The sequence below is a fragment of the Labrus mixtus genome, chromosome 18, assembly GCF_963584025.1.
Source record: "Labrus mixtus chromosome 18, fLabMix1.1, whole genome shotgun sequence".
Lineage (NCBI taxonomy): Eukaryota > Metazoa > Chordata > Actinopteri > Labriformes > Labridae > Labrus > Labrus mixtus.
In genome coordinates, this window is record NC_083629.1 from 9,933,602 (window position 1) to 9,959,032 (window position 25,431).

General features: G+C 41.3%; 1 protein-coding gene across 1 annotated transcript in view; it reads left to right on the forward strand.

Moving 5' to 3' along the window:
- The first annotated feature begins 2,010 nt into the window (after window positions 1-2,010).
- LOC132992840 (connector enhancer of kinase suppressor of ras 3-like) overlaps window positions 2,011-25,431 on the forward strand; it is a 45,912-nt gene continuing 22,491 nt past the window's right edge. The window contains exons 1-4 of the mRNA XM_061062369.1: window positions 2,011-2,240; window positions 17,412-17,575; window positions 22,105-22,307; window positions 23,453-23,540. Coding sequence (XP_060918352.1) covers window positions 2,189-2,240; window positions 17,412-17,575; window positions 22,105-22,307; window positions 23,453-23,540 — 507 coding nt within the window. The 5' untranslated portion in view covers window positions 2,011-2,188. The remainder of the gene's footprint in view (window positions 2,241-17,411; window positions 17,576-22,104; window positions 22,308-23,452; window positions 23,541-25,431) is intronic.

A 25,431-nucleotide genomic window follows, 5' to 3' on the forward strand; every position in this document is an offset into this window, starting at 1 on the left:
AATTCTGGAGAGCTGTTTTTCACCAGAATCTGCAGTGGGTTGTATCAGTTGAAATCTGTGTTTCTAGCATTGATTTATTTGTAAAAGGGAATATTCTTTTGCCTTGTGTCATGCTGATCACAGTCATCCAATTTTTTGTGCTTGTTTTTGTCAGCTTGGTGTTAATTTCATTTCATTTTTTGTTATTCATCACCATAATTAGTTGACTGTGTAAAGAAAATATCTAACAACAATTCAGAATACAGTTTCACAAAGACAAAGAGACAACTCAAAAATGTCCTAAAGTCAGCATCTCTAAACATGCATGGAAGCCATTCTATTCCAGTGTCTGTTGATTTTCAACACAGGCACGACTCATTGTGCTTATTAAGGGAATTAATGTGGTGATCATCTGACATTGAACAGAGCCAAGCTTCTTGAACTTGTGTGCTGGGAGTAGCATAATGTCACCCAACATCAGTGTGAAAGAGTGGTTAAGAGCATACCAAAGCCCATTTAAGCTGCCATTAAAAATTAGGCTTATTCCACCAAACATCGATTTCTGAACACTTCCTTCATTTAAACATTAGCTTTCTGTGGTTTAAAAATGAACTTGAATTTGTTGCTAAAAAAACAAAAAATACTGCATCTTGTTTTTAAACTTCCTTTGCAGAGGTTTAATCATTTTTCAAGAATTGTCTGTCTTGTTTCAGTCCTTTGATAATTAATATTAGCATGTTATGGCAGGAAAAAAAATAAGTTGAGTACATTTTTGTAAAGCAACTCTATTTAGGCTTCCAGTATGTTTATCTGACAATACACTGATGCGTGTCAAACTTTAATAACAGCAGAGCTTTAATCTGCAGCTGATTACAGTGCAGTGAACAACACCTTCCAGCTGTGCAGTAATTGGTAAATTCGGGACTTTCCCATGCAAGGTGTGTTTCAGATTGTTTGGAAATAATAAGATAGAAAAGGTAATCTAATGTCAGAAACCATAAAACTACTTCAAAATTGAAGGCATACAGACAGATCAAGCTGGTGCTTATCTTTAGTGCCGTTCTACCACACAATAAGCAGCTCTCACTGCTCCGTTTCTATATCTTATAACATTATATCATTACAATTGGTAATGTGTTTAAAATTAGTGACGCACTGTTGTGAGCATGTATGTAGGGCAGACTGCTCGGCATAGCTTGTAAAGAAGCAAGTGACCAACAGAGAGCAGTAGTGAGTCACATTCAGTTTTAATAATGAGGAAAAAGTCCCTTCTGATTGAGATGGGGTTTTTTTCTGACAAATATTGTATCTTGATTCATTGAATACTTGTCTAAAAAAGTCAGCTTATCATAATTAATACGTTATGTCATGTCAGTCAGAAAGGATCAGTTTGCCATGACCCATTTTCATGGAAAAATAACATGTTTAAATTTTTACAAAAATATGTATACGAACAGACACCATAACAACTCATTAAAATCAAATGGACGGATTGAGACGTTATCCGTGTCCTTGTTAAGTTATCATTTTCATACAAAATGACATGCCTTCAATTTTAAAAGAGGGCGGTGAAAACACATCATGCGCTACGTTCATGTACACTCTGTAATATTCTACGTCACTATCTAAAACTGCATAGTTTATACAAAATTACGTTTGAGGGTCTTTTTCTAAATTAAAAAGCAATCCTGCAGGTACAAACAAACGAAAATAGACAAGAAAAAGATATGTTGGGGACGCCATTGTGAACTTACTCTTTAGGATTTCCCTTTTCTTATATGTCGATAAATAAGGATTCAAATTAAACAGAATGAAATAAAAACAATATATATAAAATGTATAATTCATGGAATATCAATAGAAAAAATGTATCTGGGTCTGAAATTAGCAAGTTATTCTAGTTATTCTTATTCTTTTTTAAAGTCTTATTTCGAAGCACCGACATTTCAGTTTTACCGGACTTCTCATTAGAGCTTGAACGCAGCATTGATCCCAGTCCGGGCGGGGAGGACCGGTGGGGGATTTCAGTCCTGCCTCCAGTCACGCGTGTAGAGAGTCGTGTAGTGGGTGAACACAAACAGACGAATTTCACCGACCTGTTGCGAAGAATGTGACCGCAAACTTCTTGTTTTCAAATCATAGAACCTCGTCTCCAAACTTTGGCACATTGTTTTGTGTGCGTGTCTTTAACTGTGTAGTTAAAGAAGTCATGGAGCCGATAACGAAGTGGACGCCAAAGCAAGTTTTAGACTGGATGAAAGGTAAGGGAGCACTTTGTGTGTTGCGTTAATTTACTTTTTTTGACAGAAACAATAGTCAATTAACGACATTGCTTCTCCTTAAAAGTTTTTGTGTCTGAACTCCGATTCGCTCCTCAGTTATCTCGGGTTGGTTTCATAGAAACTGCTCCTGTGTGTCAACATACCTCAAGCGACTCACCTAACAATAGGACTGCATTTCTTTTACTCTCACTAAACAGATGTTAGAAGTTGAGCTATATGTGATACCGCCTGCGTTACGGATAACCTTTGAATTATTTAATTTTTCGCTCTGAGTGACAGGCATAAGATGACTTCAGCACTGTGGCGTGGGTGACGAAATGTTGTTTCGCCCCAAATAGACTCGTCTAACATTAATATGTGGAAAAAACACGAAGTCACGAAACACTTTCCTATCTCGTGTTCCCCCCCTGGGTCTTTACCTAAAACCAGTTTTGTTGTGTAACCGAACAGGTGAGGAACAACAGTGAACAATTACAAAAAAAAAAAAAAACCACTGACTCATAGTAGGCTTCCCTTTAATTAAGTAACACTGATGTGTAACCAGCAGCCTACTCATTACAATGTAAGTTTACATTCACTGCCGTGGTTTTTTTTTTTCTAAAGGAATGAATCCCATCAATCATTTTGCAGCCTGGTGTTTTTGTGCTTTGTAGTTTCTGACACCCATAAAAGCAATACCAGTTTCAGACCCTGAGAGGAATGCTCACTATGGTAATGCCATCATTAGCTATCTTTGAATCAGTCACAGCATTGGTATTTCCAGTGAGGGACACCAAATGGTATGTGAAGTATGGCTGGACATATTTAGAGTGTTGTCGTTTCCAACACTTAAAAAAAACTAAAGTGTGTGTGTATATTGTACGGCTTAAAAGAGTAATGGGTTGTTTATGTGGCCGGCAAAGAGACAAAGTTGTTTATCAATACTGTCAAGGAAGATTTGGAAACTTCCCCAAGCTTAATGTAGGTGACTTCCTTCCACAGTTAGTGTCCGGGGTCAAGTTGCTTTTTGAAAAATATTTGGCTCCATAACAGTGATGTAGTGCCATATCTGCTGATTGAGGCATGCCTGCCAGTGCTCATTCATAGCGGGGAGCTACCGGGGATTGTGGAGGGGTTAGTTTCAGTGTGTCCAGTGAAAAGGGCTCAGCCAGGGCACGCATGCATAGAGGATTAGTTGTCTACACAGGCCCCCCGTTGCTGTCAGTCTTGTTCAAATCTGACTCAGCAGTTGTCTCTGTAGGTTTTAACCAATGGATTTGCAGACCTTCCTACAAACATTGTAGAGGTGAACTGACTAACTGAAATGACAACAGGCCATTCAAAAGGATATTTCATAAATCCCTTTACACATACAAACCCAGGTCATGAGCAAGGGGTGACATCAAAAACATGTCATCTATTTATTGCTGGACAGCATTACGATGTATTTTAACTTTAAAAGTGGAGACTGCAAAAACAGATGACGCAGCCTTTTAAAGTAACCTACTGAAGGTAACTTTCCTTATTGTGGTTTTGCAAGGCTAAATAGTCATTTGCTTTGGTCAGAGGCGTTTCACAGGGGAATAAACTTATCAATAATTTGCAAGAAGTTTGTGCTGCCTTTCAACAGCAAGAGCCACAACACAAATAGAGCTCTTAACTTAAAATGCAAACTACAGCGTTGCTTGGTGTCATCATTGCAACTCTTCGCTAACCATTTCACATAGTCCTGACTTCCACAGGTTTGTCTAACTTCCAAGTACTGAGTTGGTTAAGTCTTAATGAATGTTTTAATGTGTAATATCTTGAGGTAAACCTAATATGTGCAAGTCAACCTAAATGTAATATATTTGCCCTTAACAGAGGAAACGTTCTGTATTCGGTAAACGTTTAGTCTCAGCCTATGTTCCACTATCAGGTCTAACATGTTTGTGTTTAACTACAACAGAGTACCATTACATTGCCAAGAAGGGGCTGAATTTCTTATCAGTGTCCATTACAAAGAAAACACATTGTGCTGTCTTCATACACAGTAAACAGCAACAATGTACTCACTGATGGCTGAAGAACCACCTGTTTAATCCTTTCATACCAACGACAAGCAGCATCAAAGCAAAGTAGAACCCATGCCAGGAGCAGGGTCATGGCCTAATGTTGACCTGTTTACACCGGTGGCAAACACGGTTGTTTCCAGAGTTGTTGCGCCTGCATGACAAAAGTGAAATTAAACTCCCAGAAAGCACCCCAAGGCCTGCGACCTCATTTGGCTCAGGTTGTTGTCCTCAGAAGCACAGGGACTGTTTTTGTGTATTGAGGCAGTTGTTAATGACTTGCATCCATTGTTCAAGGGGATCAAGCAGTGGTTGGTGGATGTTTATTGCCAGGGAAAGGGCATTTGGTTCTTTCAATTTAAACACTGTTTTTTTGTTTGAGGACTTAAAGATACCCTGAGGCATATTTCCTTCACCACAAACTCTGATCCTCCAGCTGGACCAGTGTTCATGTGATTAGTATTCCATATGTCACGTGCGGGACTACTTAACCTGGGGGACACATGCACTCTTCTAATAACAGTGCAGATGTCACTGTTCTGCAAGTAAATTGATTACACAATTTAATTAAGGGTATATTTGAAGACCTCTATCCAGTGATGTTAATTAGTGACCCACATGTTAGCAAAGTCAAAGAATGAAGTCATATGCTGCAAGTCATTTGCCAAATGTGGTCCTGAATCCACATGGGCAATGCTTCAGCTGAGAAGGGGCTTGCACTATCTAAGAATGTTTCTCTCTCTTACTCAGCTGTTTCTTTCTCTTATTGTCCATCCTACTGCCAGGTTTAAACAAGACATCCCAGACATGCAAACCTGCACTGCTACTGTCTTACTAGGTGCCTTTTTTTCCTCATTTCTTTTACTAGTCCGGACTGCAGTTCCCGACACACCGCCTGTCCTCCAGCAGCAACTTTCTATACTTGAATACTGGCTCATCATGTTTCAAGGTTCCTAATACGGACATATATGTGGTGTTTGTATTTTTGATGATGGGTTTATTTTGAGCAAGAGTTATACTTATGTAGGTATTTTCATCAATCTCACACCCCTTATTGACAAAAGGGCCAGTTTGGCACACATCTATTCATAGAATGCCTCTATTAGCTTATCTGTGATGCTATGGAGGTACAGGAGCACATGTGTGCTTAAGTGTGACCATTTCCCATAACAACATATCTGATATGAACAGTCAGATATAGGTCACTTTATCCTACAGCTGTTTAGATGGAAACTTAAGAATTGTAATAAATGTGTGTGACTTCATCCTAGTTCTCAGATTGCAGACTCAGAGTGTCAAGATGATAATTAGCGTGTCAGAGAAGTGTCACACCTGTGCTTAATGTGCTTTTATGTGTGGGCAATGATGGTCCATGATCCTTATCAGGCTAAAACAGAGACTTCCTTAACTGGAGTGTGAACAGACGTGCAGACCCTTATTAAGGCATCCAACGCCCATGCTAAGTGTTGCTCAATCGGAACTAGTGGAGTTCTATGTTTGGATTGATACCACAGGCCTGATTAATCCATTTCAGCTAACCTACGATTGTAGACTGTGTGGATATGCATCAGAGAGGACAGGTGTTAAATGAATCCAAATACAATCTTTAGGAACAGCGAAAATCTGTTTACCCTATCTAGTGGCCTCATGTATAGGGAAGTAACAAATTGGAATCATTAGTCAATTCTTTCTTTGTCCTCCCTTAGAGTGAAAACTCCTGTTTTTGCCATTTACCAGTTTCCAGTTATTTAGCTTTTAAAAGCAACCCTTTGTGTTCAATTGATTAAACAGATAACCATTTTACCTTTCCATAGAAAAGGACCTCTAGAGTTCAGGGGAAGTGCTGTAAGAGGATTCTCTCTGGGGAGAGGTGACTGAAAGGGATTGGCGTGGTGTTGTTCCTGTCGGCCCCTCCATGGCCTGTTTCTCACACGGCCTGGTGTCCAAGTCTCATAGCCTGCAGGAGCCGTACCATATGGAGGCTTCTGGAGAAATAATCAATAGTTAATGTAACTGTTTTAAAATTATAATGAGGAGACAAAGACAAAACTAGATTATGTGTTTTAATAAATGTAAAGGTCTTCACATTGCGCTTGAAAGTTGTCCCTCATTTCAGGCTGCGAGACAGGGCTTCAGCTTTGATATAGTGTGTTGCTAGTTCCAGCTAATAATCTGTTTTGTGTTCATAGCTTTACAGGGGGGAGGATTTTAATCAGTAATCCAAAATCAGTTTGCATTTGCATGAATATCCAACGGTTCATCTCTTAGTGCCATGAGAGGAGAGTGTCCCCTCATATGCCTGCCAGCCTGCATTAGACCAGTTTGCTTTTCATTCAAATCTAAAATGTACATTGCAAATCTCCCAGATGATCTCAGCTTAGCAGGACCTGCAAGCTATTTGGCTCCGCTCCCAAAGAGACTTGGCTTGTAAGGTGCTATGCTTAAGCCATGGGAATAAAAGCTCAGACCTTAGGTGGTACAGCGGATACAGCGGCCAACTTGGATCACATGCTGACTGACCTCTCGTGCAGGGATGTCAAGTGCGTGTCCTTAGCTACTCTCACTGCTTTATTGAGCCTGAAGGCTCACACTTGCAGTCATGCAATTTGAGTCTTACCAATATATTAACGTCTCAAATCGCTACCATGCCAGAGTGTGTGATGATTCTTACTGGTGGAGGGGAGAAATAAAGCAGTCAATGGCTCGGTTGGCATTGCTATCTAAGCACTGCTAACACATTAATGCTCAGATAACCCCAGAACATGACAAGAATGCAGTCAACTGTTTTTTCCCCTACCAAACCCGAGCACCTCTGGGAATGGGTAGTAAAAACAGGTCACACATGTCCTTTGTCGAATTTGGATCCAGCAGTTTCTTTTAACAGATCTAAAACGTCTAACTGTGTGGATATGGTCACCTCAATGACCACATACATACAAAGCTGTTTAATCCTGCCACCAGCTTATACTTCAATGTAGTGTAATGTCATTATGATTATGAAGGGATCTTTAGTTGTACTGTCACCCACTTTTGGTTTAAGCAGGAACTTGGGCAGATGCCAGATCAGAGCTTGTTCATGTTCAGACTAGTCCAGATTTTCCCAGTCCTCCACACTCAGTGACTGAATTCCTTTCAAGTTATTCACACAGTTTACAATGACTGTCCCCATAGGAAACGCAGACTCAAGTTAAATTTTAAGAGAATATCCTGACCCCCCTTTTTCCCCTGTCCATTCCATTTAGATTTGCGGGATAGCATTATTAAGCTAACACATTAGGAATTCATGTTACTGTATGTAGGCCTGCCTCAATGCAAATGTTCTTGTTTTGACTTGCTGTGACGTGCCCGAGTCAGTCAACACTCTTGTTGTCTTGTTACATTAGAGAGTGCTGAAAGACAAGGCAGCTGTCATGTGTTAGCCTTTGTTTGCACAGCATTGATGGTGCATTGATGAACCCTGAGATGCTATCAGCATGGCTCTGTGAACCCTTGAATGGATAGACGGGTGAAAAGTGTCGTACCAGGAAACAAAAGGACACCTGTATAATTAAAGGGAAGTCCAACCCTTTCTTTGTGGTTATTTTCAGCTGTAATTTTCCATGCCGCTCTACAGAACACAAAACTGCAAACGAATCTATTATGGAAAGTTCATAATACTGATACAAGGACACAACTCTCACAATCACATGATTTTTAGTTTATTTTTTTACTGAATGTCTAGTTAAGATCCCACAAGCTCAGAGCAGTAAGGTCATTTAAACTGGGCCTTACTGATGTATCTATTTCTCTTATTTATCTTCACCTGGAAATCCCAACCACAGGGCCATACATGAGAAGAACAATCCAATTTATTGCTTTCATTCCTGTTCTCTCCCAACAGTAACATACATTGCAGATTACTCCTGACTACAGGCCAAGCATGAAAGATCCAACCTGACCTGCTTTGTCATTTTGGAATCGGTTGGCAATCTCTGAGCCTACTAAAACTAAAAATTGTCTAGCTTTGTCGTCGATGCTGGATCTAGCATTTTTTCCCTTACCAAATCTTGAGTCTCAACTCAGGGCTTAAAGCACCAGAAAGCTGACAAAACAAATGTGTTCCATTGAACTTGATTCAGTAGGTTTCAACAAAGGATATTAGAGCAAACCCAGGGTTTCAATTTGTTGAAGCAGGGAGTGGTACCTCCTGTTTGAGGATATTCCAGACCAGAGAAACAATCATGGGAGATTCTGTTGATCCTTCCTTTTGTTCCCATTAGTACAACCACCTGGGAAAATCCTCTCACGTGCTCTTCATCTCTGTTTGTATGTGGCTCACTTTCCAGAGAACAAGCACATTCATTATTTATAGGATCATGACTGTCCCTTTTACGATATGCAACGTTGGTCAGGGAGACCCAGCTAACAGGTGCCTGCAGGAGGATGAACAAATATCACCTGCAGATGTGAGGAGACTTTTTTTTTTTTGTCTCGTGTTCTTTGTTAGCCTAACTTTGTGTGTTCATGATGCATCTGTCACTGGTTTGGAGCATTAAGATCAAATGAGAGGAGTCAGTAAAGTAACGGCACAACAACATGCTGCGTGTGAATGTGTGTCTCAATAAATGTGTCATATGTCCCATGTCATGATCTGCAGGTGACACACTGCCTTCCATTGAAAATGACTCACCCTCAACTATCCGCACCCATCTCTGCAGGGCGAACGCTATCACTTGCCCAAGGCCTGTAGGCTGCCTAGTGATGTCTTCTACTACATAATTAATCCAAGTGTTTGTCATTTTCACTCCATACTGTCATATTACAAGAATTTAGTCATTGGGAATTTTAAGGGACAGCTAATGATCTATGTTTTTTTATTGAGTATGGAGCATGTGCATTTTTGTGGTTTGTTCTTCTTCTATAAAGAGATATATGATGTTCATTTCGGCTTGTGTCCTCCTCTTCTGACCCTCAACACAAGCCACTTGTAAATCCTTGGATTTTGACAGTCGGCGTCTCCTCTTTCTCTCCCTAATTCACCCTCCTCCAACTGCCTCTAACCCCAATCCTCCCCATCATCCCCCAACCCTTTCCCTATGTCCCGTCACCATAGAAACCTCCCTTTTATTTACAGAGTCGGCCGTTGCTGCAGCTCTTCATTGTGAAGAGGGGGTTAACACCAGTTGCACTTAGCGCTACCACAACGAAGTGCTCTTGCTGGCTTTAGCCTTGGATGAAATCAGGCAACAAGCTCAGATTTGTATATGGAAACCAAGCTAGGGAATTGGCCCTGCAGGGACCTGCTGTTGGATGTGATCTGGAAATCATCTGCTTGGCTACGCAGTAACTTGATTTAAGAGGTGTTGCTCTAGATTTAATCTAGCTGGCTCTTATCAAGAGATGCTCATGGTAATCCACGTTGGAGCAAGTACTACACTCAACCATACAGTTATCAAAGACAAGAAAATCATTATAATTCAACATGGTAGCATATGCAAAGATAAGTTTCAACTCTGCAAGAAAACTATGGTCACATGCAAAGTTTCTATAAGAGCACATTTTTCCCACGGCACTAAATGAGTGGGGCACGTTTCCTCCCAAAACCTTGTTCATCTTTATTGTGGTTTCCATAGGCAACTATTATGTTGCTAGTAAACTGCTCTGTAATCAGTACGCTGGGCCACCCTGATCATACAACGTACAAGTGGATGGGTAAGGGCAGTAAACAGAATTCCCTGTGCCTTCTATAACCTGTTTATGTCTCAGTGGTTTTGACTTTGAACTAGGGGCTGGGGCTAAGAAGGGAACTTCACTTCTTAAAAGTGGTAATTTTCTTCTTTGTCTCTCCTTGTATTTTTCTGTCACTGCCCTTTGTTCCCAAGCTTTTAGCCTCTCTCCCTCTATCTCTTTGTCTTTGCAAAGAACAACAGTCTTAAATTATAGTTCTCCTGTGGAAATAATGTATACATTGTAACAAAGTGAGTATTTTAGAAATCCTGTTGATACACAAACACCAGAGTCTGTTGAGCAACATCCCATCTGACTCCTGGGCCACACAGAGTTTTGGCCCTTGCTTTTCTTTATGCTTTTTTTTTTTTTTGTAGTTATTTGATTTAAACTGGGAAGAACAAAGACAATTCCCATCCCAGAACTCCCACTCTATGGCATTGTGCAGTTTCAAGACACAAAAGACTAAAAGACTGTGACGATCCTGGAAAACTTGTCAACAGGCGGATCCACAACGATACGACCTGGAGGGGCCAGAAAAGACAAAGATTGTGGTGGGTGAGATAGCAGATAAGTGAAGGAGGAGTGGAGATTCAGACTTTTTTGGCCCTTGTCCTTTCTTTAGTGGGTGTTTATGCTAGTGGTAACAAGCTGCAGCGTGGCTGGGCGGCCCAGTGGCTGGAGACCTATGAGTGTTTGTGTTGGCCTGAGAGGGTTGCTCTAGTCACAACCCCTGTCCCTGTCAAACACTCAAGAGCCATGCAGCTACACTACCTGCGCATACTGTTCCTGATACTGTCTCAGGTCTTTTGCAGGAATGATAAGCTGCTTTTCACACATGCACTCCTTGAAAATTTCAAGACAGCCTGCCCCTGAAATCTTCCCGATTTGCTTATTCACGTATATCCGAAACAGTAGTTTTCCCTGTCAGACTGGAGGGGGAAGAGGGGCTCAGGAGGCAAGACATGACATAAAAAGCTGTGCCGAAATCCACTCGCTAGGAGGGAATTTTCCTGAATATGTCCTGCTGCTTTCACACATCGGCCATACAGACTCAGCCAGACTTCACACGGAAATTTTACTTTAGGGGGCTCGAATGAAAGTCAGCAGTTTTGTGCATGAATGAAAACATCAATTGCCTGACACAAGCAGCTTTACAAACCTTCTCTTGATTATTCCTCTTCTGATATACCACTGAATAAATCAAACATCTGCATATACTACCAGCAGTTATAAATACAAGAGACTGAATACTCTAGGAACATGTTTATGCAGTTCCGTATCCGTGACTATTTCGGATTGAGCATGTCTCTGGTTTACAGGATAAGAGCTGTGTGTTCTATTGGCATTTGTTGGGCTAACTCAGGCTAGCCGAGAAGCCTTGAATTGAAGGCAGAACAATTTCAAAAAGACACAGACCCGGAGGAAGGACTGTTTCTTTTGTTGAACTGAACTACAGAGAAGGTGGTTGTAGATTATGATCCACGTTTCTGTCTTGAGAAATTGTCGTTGAAGGCATTTTGACAAGAGACAACTGATATTTGGTGCAAACTCATTGACCCAGACGATCCTACCCGCCTGAGCTCAAACTTTAAAATCTGACAATGTGTTTGGGATTGAAAGCTGCTGAGGTGAGGATTAACTGAGCCCAGGGGCTAGCACTAGTTGCTGATGTGCTTCAACCAATGACAGCCCTGTGAACTTTGACCTATCTGCCATCATCAGTCATCATCCATCACCCCTTAAGAGACAGAGATGCTTTTGTCTGTATGGGGACAGAATAGCCTCAGCTGCTTTTTCTCACTTTAGCAAGTCCTCTTGGGACATGTCAGTGCCATTTTGTAGTTGTCTGTATTTAAGATTAGGATACATGGTGTGAAACACTCTTTGTTAGCTGGAGGAAGCAGTGATAACCTTAAAACATGCATGGGACGCACAGGGTCAGAGCCAGTTTAGCTGTCAGAAAATCATAGGACTAAAAAAAACAGCTTTTCCTCTGTATTACCAGTCCTTTTCTTTTTACAGTTGTAAACATTTCAAGACATCTCAAATCCAATTCTGAATCATGGCACACAGATCATTACCTCACTAGGAGTGATATTCAGAGAAAGCCCTAACATTGTAAACTGTTCTCCGATGAGGACACTACATGCTTAATAAAGAGATGTAGCACCATTGTGTTACTCCAATCCCCAGTTCCCATTGGAAGGGCCAGCCCAGTTTGTGTGTGTGTATACAGTCTTTGTTGTTGTCCTGTGAAGTCATGCATTAGAAGATAGCTTAGCAGTAGCCGAGAGGAGCTTTTTCTTTTTTTCTTTCTAATTACAGCACAGCCTGGTCTGACCAGAGACCATTGTGCCCAAGTGCTGTGAATTCCCACAATGGAGCTGCTCAACGGAGAACAATGAGTCAAATTCCTGACCGTTCCCTGCAGGTTCGGAGGCCTGCCTGACGAATAAAGACAGCAGAGTTACAGTGGCTCTGCTATTCTACACCCAGTAGCTTTCCCACTGGCCATCTCACTGGGGATGTTGGTTTGTGTGGTCTGTGCATGTTTGTGTGTGTCCCCGTTCATGTGTGTGTTACAGTGTGGCTTATCTCCCACTGGGAGCACAGGGAGGGGTTGGAAGTTGGTGGAGGTGAAGAGGAGGGAGCTTGTTTCGTTCTTTCTGTAGGAGGTGAAAGACTGTTCACTCGTTTCTGGTGTAATCAAACCCCTGAGAACAAAAAGTTGGCAACCAAAAGCTGCATTGAAAGTTTTGTTGGTCACAATTGATCAACATTTTTCAGAACTTTTTTAAGATGTCATATTCAAACGTGTTTGCTGTTCCCATGACCTTTTCAACACACTACCAAAAACGGGTCCTGAGCTCTCTTGTGCTTGGCAACATCAAACACAATCTGCTGTTTTTTCGCGTCTATGAGGATGGGCTGAGTTTATGACAAGAATAGCTCAGCCATTTGCAAGCGGAAGGGTTCTGTTGTTTACGTTGCCAAAAATGTGTGCTTACACAGCCTTTAAGTAGGCTGTAGAGCTCTTAGGCCTCCAACTGGGTCTAGTTCCACTTGTTGCATCCAGACTGGAGTATCAGGGGTTCTTGCTTTCCCAGCTGTCCAAAAATATGCCTGTGTGTATGAGCATGCATCAATACACTCACAACATTGTGTTGATAACCTGTTCTACGTACATTCTGTGTGTACTGAGGAAGAGATGGTGGGTGGTAAGACCCCACATGGAACAGCAGGTGACATACAAACTGGCATTTACTGTGTGCCTACTGTTCAGTCTGTTTGTTGGTCAGAGACCTTGACGGATTACATTCAGATACCCTCTGCTTCTTCCTAGTGCAGAGAATGTTTTTGATCTGTATTTAATATATATGTGATAATAGTTTTTTTTATTGCATTACCTACAAAAATGCATTGATGTTTGAATGGCATACTGTCTACAAAGAGTATGAACAGCTTTCTGTAAAATGGGCATAGGGTCAAATTTAAAATTTTAGGTAATAATTTCTTCAAGGGAGTACGTAATACCGTTTTTTTTTTCTTTTTGACTTTAATAAGGAACACAAACATTGGATGTGAATTTATGAATGAGGTTTTCATTGTTTAAACCAGTGGTTCCCAACTGATGGGTATAGACCCAAAAGTGGGTTACATGTTACATTACATATGGCATTGGTGCTGGGTGTCTGTGCCTCTACAACAACACAGTAACAACCAGCAGCTTGGGTTTGAGGACGTTTGCCAAGTGGTTCACAGAGGCCATAAAACTCCAAAGCGTTTCATCCTGCACAGCTTTTGAAAAGCATTCACACAGTCCTCCCTTGTGCCTCCCCTTTCGCTCAATTCACAGGAACCTGACACTCTATCTCCTTTTACTGGTTACTCTAGCTTTAATGAAAATTGATAGTCCCACACACACCAGCAGCCATTGATTGAGGCCTAATAAATGTTTTATAAGCTACACTGTAAGATCACCCCCCCTTTCGTGCAAAAGGTGTCAACAGTTGGGTCCAGCCCACCCATTCACGCCCGTTCACACTCTGATGGCAGAGGTTGCTATGTAGTGAGACCATCACAAGTAACTAATCCCATTCATACGCCGCAGACGAAGCAGCAGGAACAATTTGGGTTTATGTATCTTGCCCAAGGACACATCAGTCATGTTGGGGCCAGAGCTGGGGATCGAATCCCTCGACCTTCTGGTTTAAAGCTAACCTCAGATCAGAATACCCTTTGAACTCTCTTAAGTGTGTCTTGTAGGATCAGGAGTCCATTCAGCATTTCACCATTTCCACTTAGACCATTTCTTGGTTGGAAGATGATATGTTTTTTTAAGACCTGAGCTAAAAAAGCACAACAAAAGCTTAAGCAAGTTTAGTAACGGAACCACAAGTTTCCCCTTGTGCACTTTCTTCTTCTGGATGATGAGGAGAGTGGCACCATTCCACAGGAAATGCCTTTTTAACCCAGCAGGAAGGGAAACTTTCCTCCTTCTTTATCATTGTTTTCATCTGATTGTATTTAGTGATCGGCCTGCTGTTTGTGGTTGGCTTGTGTTTTTTTCTGTTTTGGGTAAAGGCCATATAAGTCCCTCAAAGTCTTACAACACGGAGTGGATTTCTTGGCAGACTGTCGGCCAGTCAAGGGTTAAGCTTAAAATTCTCTGAAGCCATGCCTGGGAATTAGCATGCTGAGGAATGAGAAAAATCTAATCAGGCTAACTGGACCTGACTTGTGTGAAGGCTAATGGTTAACAAGTTCTGATAGAATTTCCTTTTGATTCAGTGGAGATGACTTGAGCTCTCACAGATATTTTCTTATGGATTAAAAAGTAAACTTTGATGCTATGATGGAATTTTAATGGCCCTGAAGGTCCTCTGGTGGTAGGGTGAGCCAAGGGGCGACACATATAGAGCACATTTTAATGTGTTGTGTTATTGTGATCGTTTTAAATGGTATATTTTACCACTTATTGTAAAAATATAACATAAAATGTGTTCAATCAAAGATTAAGCCATGGTCATGAGAGATTTATGCTGAAAGGAAAGTAATGTGTTAGAGATCCTTAAAATGTAAGTTTGCACAACAGCAACAATGTAGGTGTCTGCCGCCCTTCACACATAACGATGCACAAAAACACACAGACATCACCACTGCATTATTAAATATTGTATCCAGTCAGTGCTACAGTCTTAACATAGAGAACACTCTTATTCTGCTTCTAGCCTTTCTTATGAATTAATTACTATACACAATAATATTGTGGTTTTTAGGCTGTTGTATTCTTAAACCAGTGTCAGGAAAGGCCAATTACTGCATTTGTGTACAATTTTATGTTTCAACCCCCTTCAGGGTCAGTCGGGGTCCCCCTTCTCCAGCCCTGTCGTTTTGGGGGTCATAGGCTGAAAAGTTTGGGAAGCCCTGCATTAGAGGGTATGATTACATACTGTAGGTCATCAGATAAGTAAAGCATCAGGAACAAAGATAAGAACATGAATAGAGAAGTTGCCTGGCTGACATTTGTTCTGCTCATCAGCTTTTTTGTTGTTGTTCCTATTATTGTTCCTATTGATTTGGAGCTACAAATCTGAGATCTGTAGCATGTGAGTTAAAAAAAATAATGTTTTCTAAACGAGCATAAGTAGCAGAATGTACAGCCATATTGACTGAACTCATGCATTGTAAAAGTAAAACAATGTTTTAAGATTAAAAAAAAAAATGTAAGTAGATTGAATGCTTAAGTCTTACTGAGCAACTTAGACTTTCTTTATTGTCATTCAAATTGCGCCCTACAGTGCAGTTAAGAACAAAATTTCTTTGCAGTTGGCTCATCATAGTGCAGGATAAAAACAGCAGCAAGTATTTACATAAAAATGAAAGGTGCAAACATAAATAGGTATAAAAGAAACTTTGTATAAAATACAATAAAAGATATCAAATATATTGCACGTGTAATGATGCATTATGTTGCACAGTCTGTTGAGGCAGTCCTGTGTGGGGGTTTGAGGGGGGATTATTATTTTGTGTTCAACAGTCTTTCAGAAATATTCGACCAGGAGTATCTATACTTTGACCCAAGGAATAAAGTTGCGTACTTTTTCCACCCCTGGTTAGCAGCATTATAATGAAACCCGTTCACACTTTGCATTATTTCAGTTTTCACCACTAGCAAACTCGACTTAATTAAAGTGAGCTCAAACTGTACAAAATAAAATGTTAGAATTCCACGTTAACTGAAAGAAAATGTGTTTTTGTGCGGCAGTATGCGTAGTCATGCTCTGTGTAACATGATGCTCTGATAAATGTTATCTTATCCAGTTGTGTCAGAAAGTAACTACCATGATATACACACGTACACAGTATCAAGTTCCCCATGTATACTCATGCACAGCCTGAGTATCACACAGCCATAAAGATATGAGGTGCCATTCACAAAAAGGACTTAGTGAGCACAGCACACACCCAGTGGGTCTTCACTCCTGAGTACATGCCCTGCATTTTAAATACTGTATATGCAGTTATCTGAGGTTAAGTTACACGATGTGCCTAAAAACGGTAAAGCTTTTTTGACTTGAATGTTTGACATGAAATTCATCCTTAAGAATATCATTAGTGTGGGAGTGTATATGTGTGTGTGGCACTGATATGGTTAGAGTGAGAGAGTGTCTTTCAGCAGACAGGTCTCTCAGAAAAAAAAGAAAAACAGGGCGCAGGGCCACGTATCTGCAGCTGCCCCGTTTCTGTGAGCTCTTTGATGGCGAAAAAGATGGCGTTCACTTCTACACCCATAGCAAGACACACAAACACCCACATACAAAGGCTTGTTCTTCTCTATGTTGTATATCAACACTACTTGAAACTGAGGGACACGTTGTGTGTATTGCGAGGGGAGAAGTACTGTATTTCAATCCATATAGAATAACAGAAGCACACAGTAATAGTATACCTATGTGAGTTATATGCTGATGTACTTTATAGACCAAAGCAGCCGGTTGAGTAACGGTCCATCAAATTAGTTTTCTGTGTTTTGAATTGTAGTAAGGGGACATCCCTAAAACCGTCTACACCCACTTAGCCACATACTCACAAAAATAGCCCTCTGTTGTTTAACCTTTCCAACAGACTTAAAGGTCTCAACCGTTTCCCTGTTTATGGTGTGTTTGTCTAGCAAAGATAGCAGTCACACCTGTTCTTTATCTGCACTGTACACACACAAAACACCCACACCCACACTAATAGGAGTCATCAAAACGTGACACATAAAGAAGTTCATCTGAATTCGGCAATAATTGGGGTTTTGCATTCATACCATAAACGCTTGCAAATTAAAAACAATGTAAGTAAATTGCCTTGTGTTTCAATGTTCAATTTATGAATCCCCGCTTTTTACTTCTTGTGTGTCCAGGATTGGATGACAGCCTGCAGCAGTATGTGAGCAACTTTGAGCGGGAGAAGATCAGTGGGGAGCAGTTACTAAAGATCACACATCAAGACCTGGAGGAGCTCGGCGTCACCAGGATTGGACATCAAGAACTGGTGCTGGAGGCTGTCGATCTACTATGTGCTCTGGTCAGTAGGTCTTGGCTGCATGGTTATTATGATGCATGTCTTCATACAGTAACATGTATACATGTTATATGGACTCAGGCTCATCTTTAAAAAAATAATATTTACAAAGCAGAGGCTCTCTTTTGGTCATTTTGTCCCCCTCCCCCTTTTGCTCCTAGTGTCCACATTCACAGTGCAGAAAAGATCATTTCTTAAACAGCCCATCAGGATGCTGAGGCATCACAGCACATGATGAAGCCTTAGGACATTAGGGAATAGCTATGTCCCTCAGAAATCCGGAGAGATCAGTCAGAGAGGCCTTGGGCTTGTTTTTGGCAGTTTAAAATAGTTTGAGATTACAAGGGGTAGCTGATGGTTATCGTATAGCAACGAGAAATAGTTTGATCTGTTTGATGGATAAGAGGAAAGCTCCTTCTTATAAATTCTTTATACACAAAATACATAAAAGGTCCAACTAGATTTGTGTTTTTTTTCTCTTACAAAAAGCTGTAAATGTCAGGTCATTCCCATTATTGAATCTGTCCACTGCCCTTAGCCATCTTGGTACTGTTTCAATCATAGTTTGGGAGCAAACCAGCTGACCCTCTGTCCATCATCACAGCTCCAAGCTGATCTGCCAACAAAAATGTCTCTTCCTTCAGCTAGTGAGCATGAAAGAGCAATGAAAACCATCCATGCTCCAGCTGAAAGAGAACCAGGTTTTCAGGCAGATGGGATCTATTTGGAGTTTTATCACTTCCTGTGTCATAAAAAGCCCAGATTGTGGTCCCTGCGTTTCGATCAGTGTCAGCATTTCAGACTTCATACATCTCTTAAAAGGTGTTTTACAGTAATCGTTTATGGCTTGGTTATTTTTGTCCTGATGTAACTTACATTTGTAATCTTCTCCTACATGAGGCTGCATCATGTATTGAGGCTGTAGCTCAAAAGGGTTTTGGATTAACACATTTTATGGCTAAAACTTTTGATTTGTAAGTGATCTGCCACCTCAGCACAGTAAAGCTACTATTTAGATGTTTTTCTAGCACAATGTGTGAAGCAGACACATGATTAACGTAGCTTTGGATCTGCCAAAAACACTCATAATTGAGATTACATCTCACTTTCTGGCCCATTTTGTATGTTTGGGGTCACAATGAATCTATTATTATCTTGAGTCTAAATGGGAGCTTCAAGCTTCAACCTTAAAACTATACTGGGACATCTTTGATAAAAAAAAGTCGAACCAGAATGTTTTCAGGTTCAACTGGGAGAATGATATTAATAATAGGACCATCTTTTCCTAAAGGTGGGGGTTTTCACTGACCATCTGATGATGTACTGACGTAAAAGTATCCTGCATAATTTTCACTCAGTATTTCTTCTAAATATGCATAAAGCATAGGTAGTGTTTCATGTATCTTTTAGCAGTGTGTCCTCTACCTGGTAGTTGACGCCTTGAAGCAGTTGGCACGTATTGGCCCTTTTGGTTTTGATAGATTTACTCATCATGGGATATGTACCATTCTGTACATCCTGTGGTTCATAACCTTTCTTTTACCACCACAGTAATCAGGACCAGATTTTTGTTCACCCCAGAACCTCAACATCAAGGCAGTGAAATCTCGAGTAGTTTTCTTGTTGAGCGCCTTCATAAATTTGGCCTCAAGATTGATTTCTCGGCATGGTTCTGTTGTTTTAAGTGAACCCCTTTTCCTGCATGGGAACTTTGTTCTTCCCTAAAACGGGCTGTGATACTCTGTGTTTGTATGCCCTGTATAGTCTAGTATAGTATGACTCTATATTCAGTAAATTAATATTTGGCACACTGTATTTATGGTTAATGGTAAAAGGACTTAGTTTGTAAAGTGCTTTTCTAGTATTCTAACTACTCAAAAGCTCTTTTACACCGCAGGCCACACCTACACATTCACACCCTGAGGCAGAGGCTGCCTTGCAAAGTGTCCATCAGTATTAACTGATCTCATTCACACATTCATATGTTGCTGCAGACAACCTGGGGCTAAGTGTCTTACCCAAGGACACATCGGACATGTAGCTGGGGATCAAACCCCCCCACCTTCCAGTTGAGAGGCGATCGACTCTACATCTGAGTCACAGCCCTCCCTCTCTATTCTATGTAACTTAGGGCCAGGAGTGCTCGGCTTTTACGGTAGCAACCATTCTCCTCTGTCTGAAGCAGTCCAGCCAAATGTTTCTTGTCTGGTAGGGGCTTTCTTATTAAGAATGAGACTGTGGTCTTCCGCAGGCCCCGTGGGAGGAAGTGAGGCCCCCCTTCAATTAGCTTTGACTGAGCCAAGGTCACTGCTACCGACAGGAACACAGGCCACCAGCACCCAGAACCCCCACAAGCTCTCACACTCCCCCCCCCCACTCTTCTCCCTTTTTTGTTTACTGTTAGGTTAGACACTTCCTGTTGATGCAGAAACATTTCTCTTTGTGACACTTTGCTTCAAAAGCATGTGCACATACAGTACATTTGTGCTGATTGTGCCTGATAATTGTACCATATTTATTTCATGGACCTGAGCTTTTGTAGTTTCAGAGCTAAATCAGGAAGAATGATGGCCTGACATACAACCCCACAGCCCTGTAGGAAACTCATTCCTCTCCTTCACCCAAAGCTATCAAGAGCCAAATACTGTCTGGGGACAAAAGGGGAACATTTCAATTAATTTTATTGGACTTCTCTCAGACATGATGTCTTCTGCAGAGTCCAAGTTGAGTTGAAACCCAACTCTTCTCTGGTTTTTCGAAGACCCAAGTGACCCACACAAAAAATCAGCACCACATGATATTCACACTCACACAAGCACACAAACATGCACGCTAACACACACACACACACGTACACTCACACACACATGCTGTTTGCAGCTGCTAGAGAACATACAGAATATGATGGATGGTCAGGCATCATCATGAGCCAAAGAGATACTGAAAATGTGTTTTAGCATTGCCCAGGGAGGAATCTGTCCCAAGATATTGTTAAACTTAACCTCAGATGGCACATTAAAGGGACTGAGACACACACACAGTCACACACACAGTCATACACCCTATGCCTACAGGCATATGTATCTTTTATAGCCAAGTTAGATCCATGTAATGCCTGTGGCGAGGACAGGAAGTGCTTTGTTGTGATAGCCGCTCTCCATTTCTCCCCAGGATGCTTATACCAGAATTTAGTCCCCTCACGAGCCTCTGCTCGAGCTTACACATCTTGATTCTAGATTAACTGAATGTCTATAAAAAGGCACTGAAAGAAAGAAAGAAGATTTGGCTCCAAGTGCTGTTATGAGAATGAAAAATTGCATTTGACTGGAACCACAGGTTTTGGCCTCAGACATGGCTTTTAGCTCAGCTGCAGTGTGGGACAGAGGCTCTCTGGACATCTGCGAGCCAGTTAGAGCTGCTGTGACTGTGTGATTAGCCTGCTAATGAAAAAGCCAGGCGAGACGTGTGATCTGCAAAGTGCTCACACTGCTTTCAAGTTCCACTGAAGGAGAAGCGGAACCATTAAATGGTTAATTTATTTTTGTTCTGTATATCCTCTGTGTATTTAAACATGATAAGAGGTATATAAACAATCCATTTCATGTCAAGTGCGTGAGAGTGCGGCTTCCTAGAGCTACTGTTGGAGTAGTTCAGATATTTCAGGTTATTTCTACGGGAACTGAAACAAGTGAAATACATTTTTTTCTTAAGCTCATGTTGGACAGAGGCAGTGGAATAAAAGCACACTAACCACTTGCAGATTTCCTTCGTAGTGTCCCAAACACGTGCTGTTTTACTCCTTGCAAAGCATATTTAGCAACTGGTACGTCACACGTGCAGAAACACTACTGGCAGCGATGCAACACCATGTAAGCTGATATTTACTAGGGAAGGAGCCAGGCTACTCTTTTTCTGTTTACCCTCAACCAACACATTATTCAATCAAAACATTGCACAGATGTTAAAAACAGCCCTTGGTCAGGTGGTCATGCTCAGTCTCAGACACTCATTTTTACCAGCCAAGGAAAAACACATGCATTGTGTTGCTGCTCTGCAGACTGCGGTTAAGTGCACAGCTGGTCTGTACTGTACTTAGTGACCTTTTGAGACACAATGCTCAACTGCCTTGTGCACATCAATAACCTATAAATCTGAGGAATGCAAAAGCAGGAAACTACCCAGGCTAAAGAATGCAGACTTTGCTCCGCTTGATCGGAGTCAGGTGATGGCATGTGCATGCACACCCTTCCTGCACACGCTGGGACAAACATGGAGACGGGTGGGAAATTTCATGCACCAGCCATCCTCACAGACAAGTGCACTTCAATCATATCTGTCAAAGAAATTATTGCAGACTCTTATTGTGCAGGAATCAACTTGTTTTCCTGGTAATGACACTCCCCACTCTGATAAAAGTACCTTCCATGTCTAGACTATGCAGTAGGGTTGCTTGACTTGATCTGAGGTTCAAGTTTTTTTGCTTTTCATCTTCATTTGATCTTGTTACAATGGTGTTTTAATTCTCTTTTCAGAACTATGGTGTAGAGACAGACAACTTGAAGAATCTTGTTGTGAGGATGAGAGCTGCCACCAACAGTCTGCACATGGCCACATCCGACCGCAGGAATAGCCCTGCATATGATGACAGCACCTCACGAAAGCCCCCCAACGACTTCCTTACGTCTGTGGTGGAGCTGATTGGTGCTGCAAAAAGCCTCCTGGCTTGGCTTGACAGGTAGCAACATTTACATCGCTACCATTTACCTGTGCACTCAGAATTGTTGAATAGTTTTGAACATACAGTATCCATGCCCCTGGCCAAGAAAAGCAGGTCATCTGGGGTTGCATACAGAGTCCACCGTGCTCTTCCAATGACCTGCTCCAAATCACACCACAACATAAAAGCAGGGCATGTTAAGCAGGTTGTCTGGATTATGTGTTAGCTTTCTGAAATTAAGCTTCAGTTTTTTTTGCAGGCTTGGCTAAAGCTGTTGAAATGACATCATGATTTAAATGTTTTTATGTTGAGATGGTAGAAATAAAACAGCTTTTCAAATTGTATGGCTTGAAATTAAAATTTTGGTTAGATTACATCTGCAGAGTTCACAGTAATAACTGTTTTTTTGCAGATGGTTTCATTTAGGGTTCTCTGTTAATACTGTGTGTCATTTAACTCAATCTGAACATTATACATGTTCTTTTAAAATAAAATAATCATCTGATTTAGGATTATGCCAGCTGATGGTCTCTGCTCAGACTGCCTGAACACAATAGTTAGACTAAAAAAAAAAATACTATGGTTGATTTATTGTGTTTTTCTCAACTTCTGCTGTCATATCCGAATGAAATAATAAGATATGGATAAGATTGATGATACAGGACATCATCAAGGTGATGCATCCTTTTCGATGTAACTGCTCTCCACCACAGTGCTGCCCTCAAGACAGCCTCAATGCTCTGTGGACATTATTTGAGACAATGACATTTTTTCACAGATATACAGTGCTGCAGTTTATTGAAATGTGTTAATGGGGTAAGGAAAGTATTTGAAAAGGGCCTCTCGTTAAACAATCCCACTTTTATACTGCTAAAAAAAATTAAAATTATAACCCTGATAATAAAATGGTTACCACACATTTTAAATATAACTAAATGTGGTTAAAGTTTTCCATGGCCAAGCTCTTATGTATAACATTTTACAGTTGAGCCTCATGATGTGGTCATTGTCTAGTGTTTCTGTTTGAATCATATACATTGTTATAAAATGCTTTATTTTCAGAGTTCTGCAGGGTGCATGTACACTGTGCGTATGTGACTCTGCTGCTCTGTTGCCCGTTGCTGCTTCTAATCTTCTCCTTTTCCTTCTTTGTCTGCTCACAGGACACCTCTTACAGGGATCAGTGACTTCACAGCCACCAAGAACAAGATCATTCAGCTGTGCCTGGAGCTCACCACCACAGTTCAACAGGTCTGCACGCTAGTTCGCTCAACAGCACACGTGTATCCAGCCTCTGGCAAACCTACACACACAGATGCATACACATTCAATGGCTTTTTCCACTGAGTACAAACCAACCTGGGGGCACAGACATTCAGTATAAAGTGCAGAAGGAGAGAGTTATGGGAAATGTGGTCTGGCAGCCATGACATAACCCTGAAGCCAGCAGTCTGAGCATATTATTGCAAATACTGATGTTTTTCTTGAGCTATTTTTTTCCCCTTCTGTAGCCTAATGAGGAGACCCCCTTTCGTGTGGGGACCTTTAATGGTAAACGCTGCTTTTGTGTTTCCAGTTTCATAAAACCCGCTGGCGCTCTCTTAAAGGTGGCTGCCAACATTCCGCATGCTGCTGTACTCCCTCAGCCATGTGGTTCCTGTTTTTGCTTCTCTAAGATGCTCGCAGCAGGACACCAAACGGTCTGAAAACACTTCCTGCGTTAAGGTTTAATGCAAGGATGAGGAGGAGGTCCATGAGACTGCCAGATAGACCTTTGACTGTTAAACAGAGATGGAGAAACCCATACACTGTTTTTGCCAGAGAGTTGCTCTTGCATTGCATCAGGACACAGTAGGGTGTCTGCTTTTGTCAGTTTCATACAACCAATGGTAAATGATTCTAAACGTTTAAAACAGAGGCAGCTGGTGAGTTGCCTTTTGCTCAGTATCAAAGGCGTTAGCTTTTATTATTTGTTCTCCTCAAATTGTTTTGACTTGAACATAGGAAGTAACTAATTTAACACTGCCAGTGAAAGTGGCCACTGAGACTGCAGGTGTCATTTTTTTTTTTTTAAAGGTTATTGCATCAAAATAAATGTCTTTCCCAGAGTGCCTGTTTCACCACCAGTGTCTGGGATTTCAGCGCCTCTGGTGATTTACTGTGGGTGTCTTGGTCATGGTCATCTAGCAGAAGTGGGGGTATAGATTTCCCACACTGCCATGTGAAGTGGAGAGGCTATGGTGTAGAAGAAAAAAAAACCTCCTGAAAGGTGCTGAAAGAGTCTTTTAAGGCTGCAGCCATTCTGTTCCCTCTAATGACTTGAGCAGAGAATAGCTTCAAAGTGGTGGATGCGATGCTTATTTCAAGCATCATCTCATAACTTAAGTAACTCAATTTGCAGAAGATTTTGTGATACTCTCTTTGTAACATGCAGGCCAGAGTAAGAGCCACTGGTTAATAAAGTGGGTTGCACAGCAGTCCGCCACCGTGATTAGTTTTATGATGGGGGAGGATGCCGGAGGTTTGCCCAGCTTGTTCATGAACTTCAGCCAAGAATTAGGGCTTTTCAGATCACACAATTTATATGTTCTGCCTGAATGAATCCTGTGTGTACACACACAATAGGGCCACAGCCATAAAACTGTGAACGCATCACCCATCTTGGCTGACCCCTCAGCATGGAGGTCATTCGCTTTCAACAAACGCATTTTTCATCGATCCCCCATGTCTTTTTTTTTCTGTGCTTCACACTCCTGCGTTGTTGGGAGAGATATAAGGTTTATTTTCATTTTAAGCAACATAAAACACAGATTCCATTATGTAGGCAAAACACTGAACTCAACAGTTTTATACATCACATGTGAATAATACCTCATGAAAAACGGAGTCAGAAGAACATGTCTCGTACTTTTTAGTCCAAAGACTTAATGTCACTCCGGTGTAAAGGCTGCTACCCTCCAGGTTTCTGCACTGTGCCAGCACTCCTCTCTCTCTCTCTCTCTCTGCCACTTCATTGCTCGACCATGCAAATCCACTCTGGTGGCAGATCAAAGGCCCAGAGAGCAGCGTACAGAGAGTCATCTGATCCACACAGTTTGTGGGATCAAGTCTGTAATGTGAGGGATCAGTACACCCAGGGAAT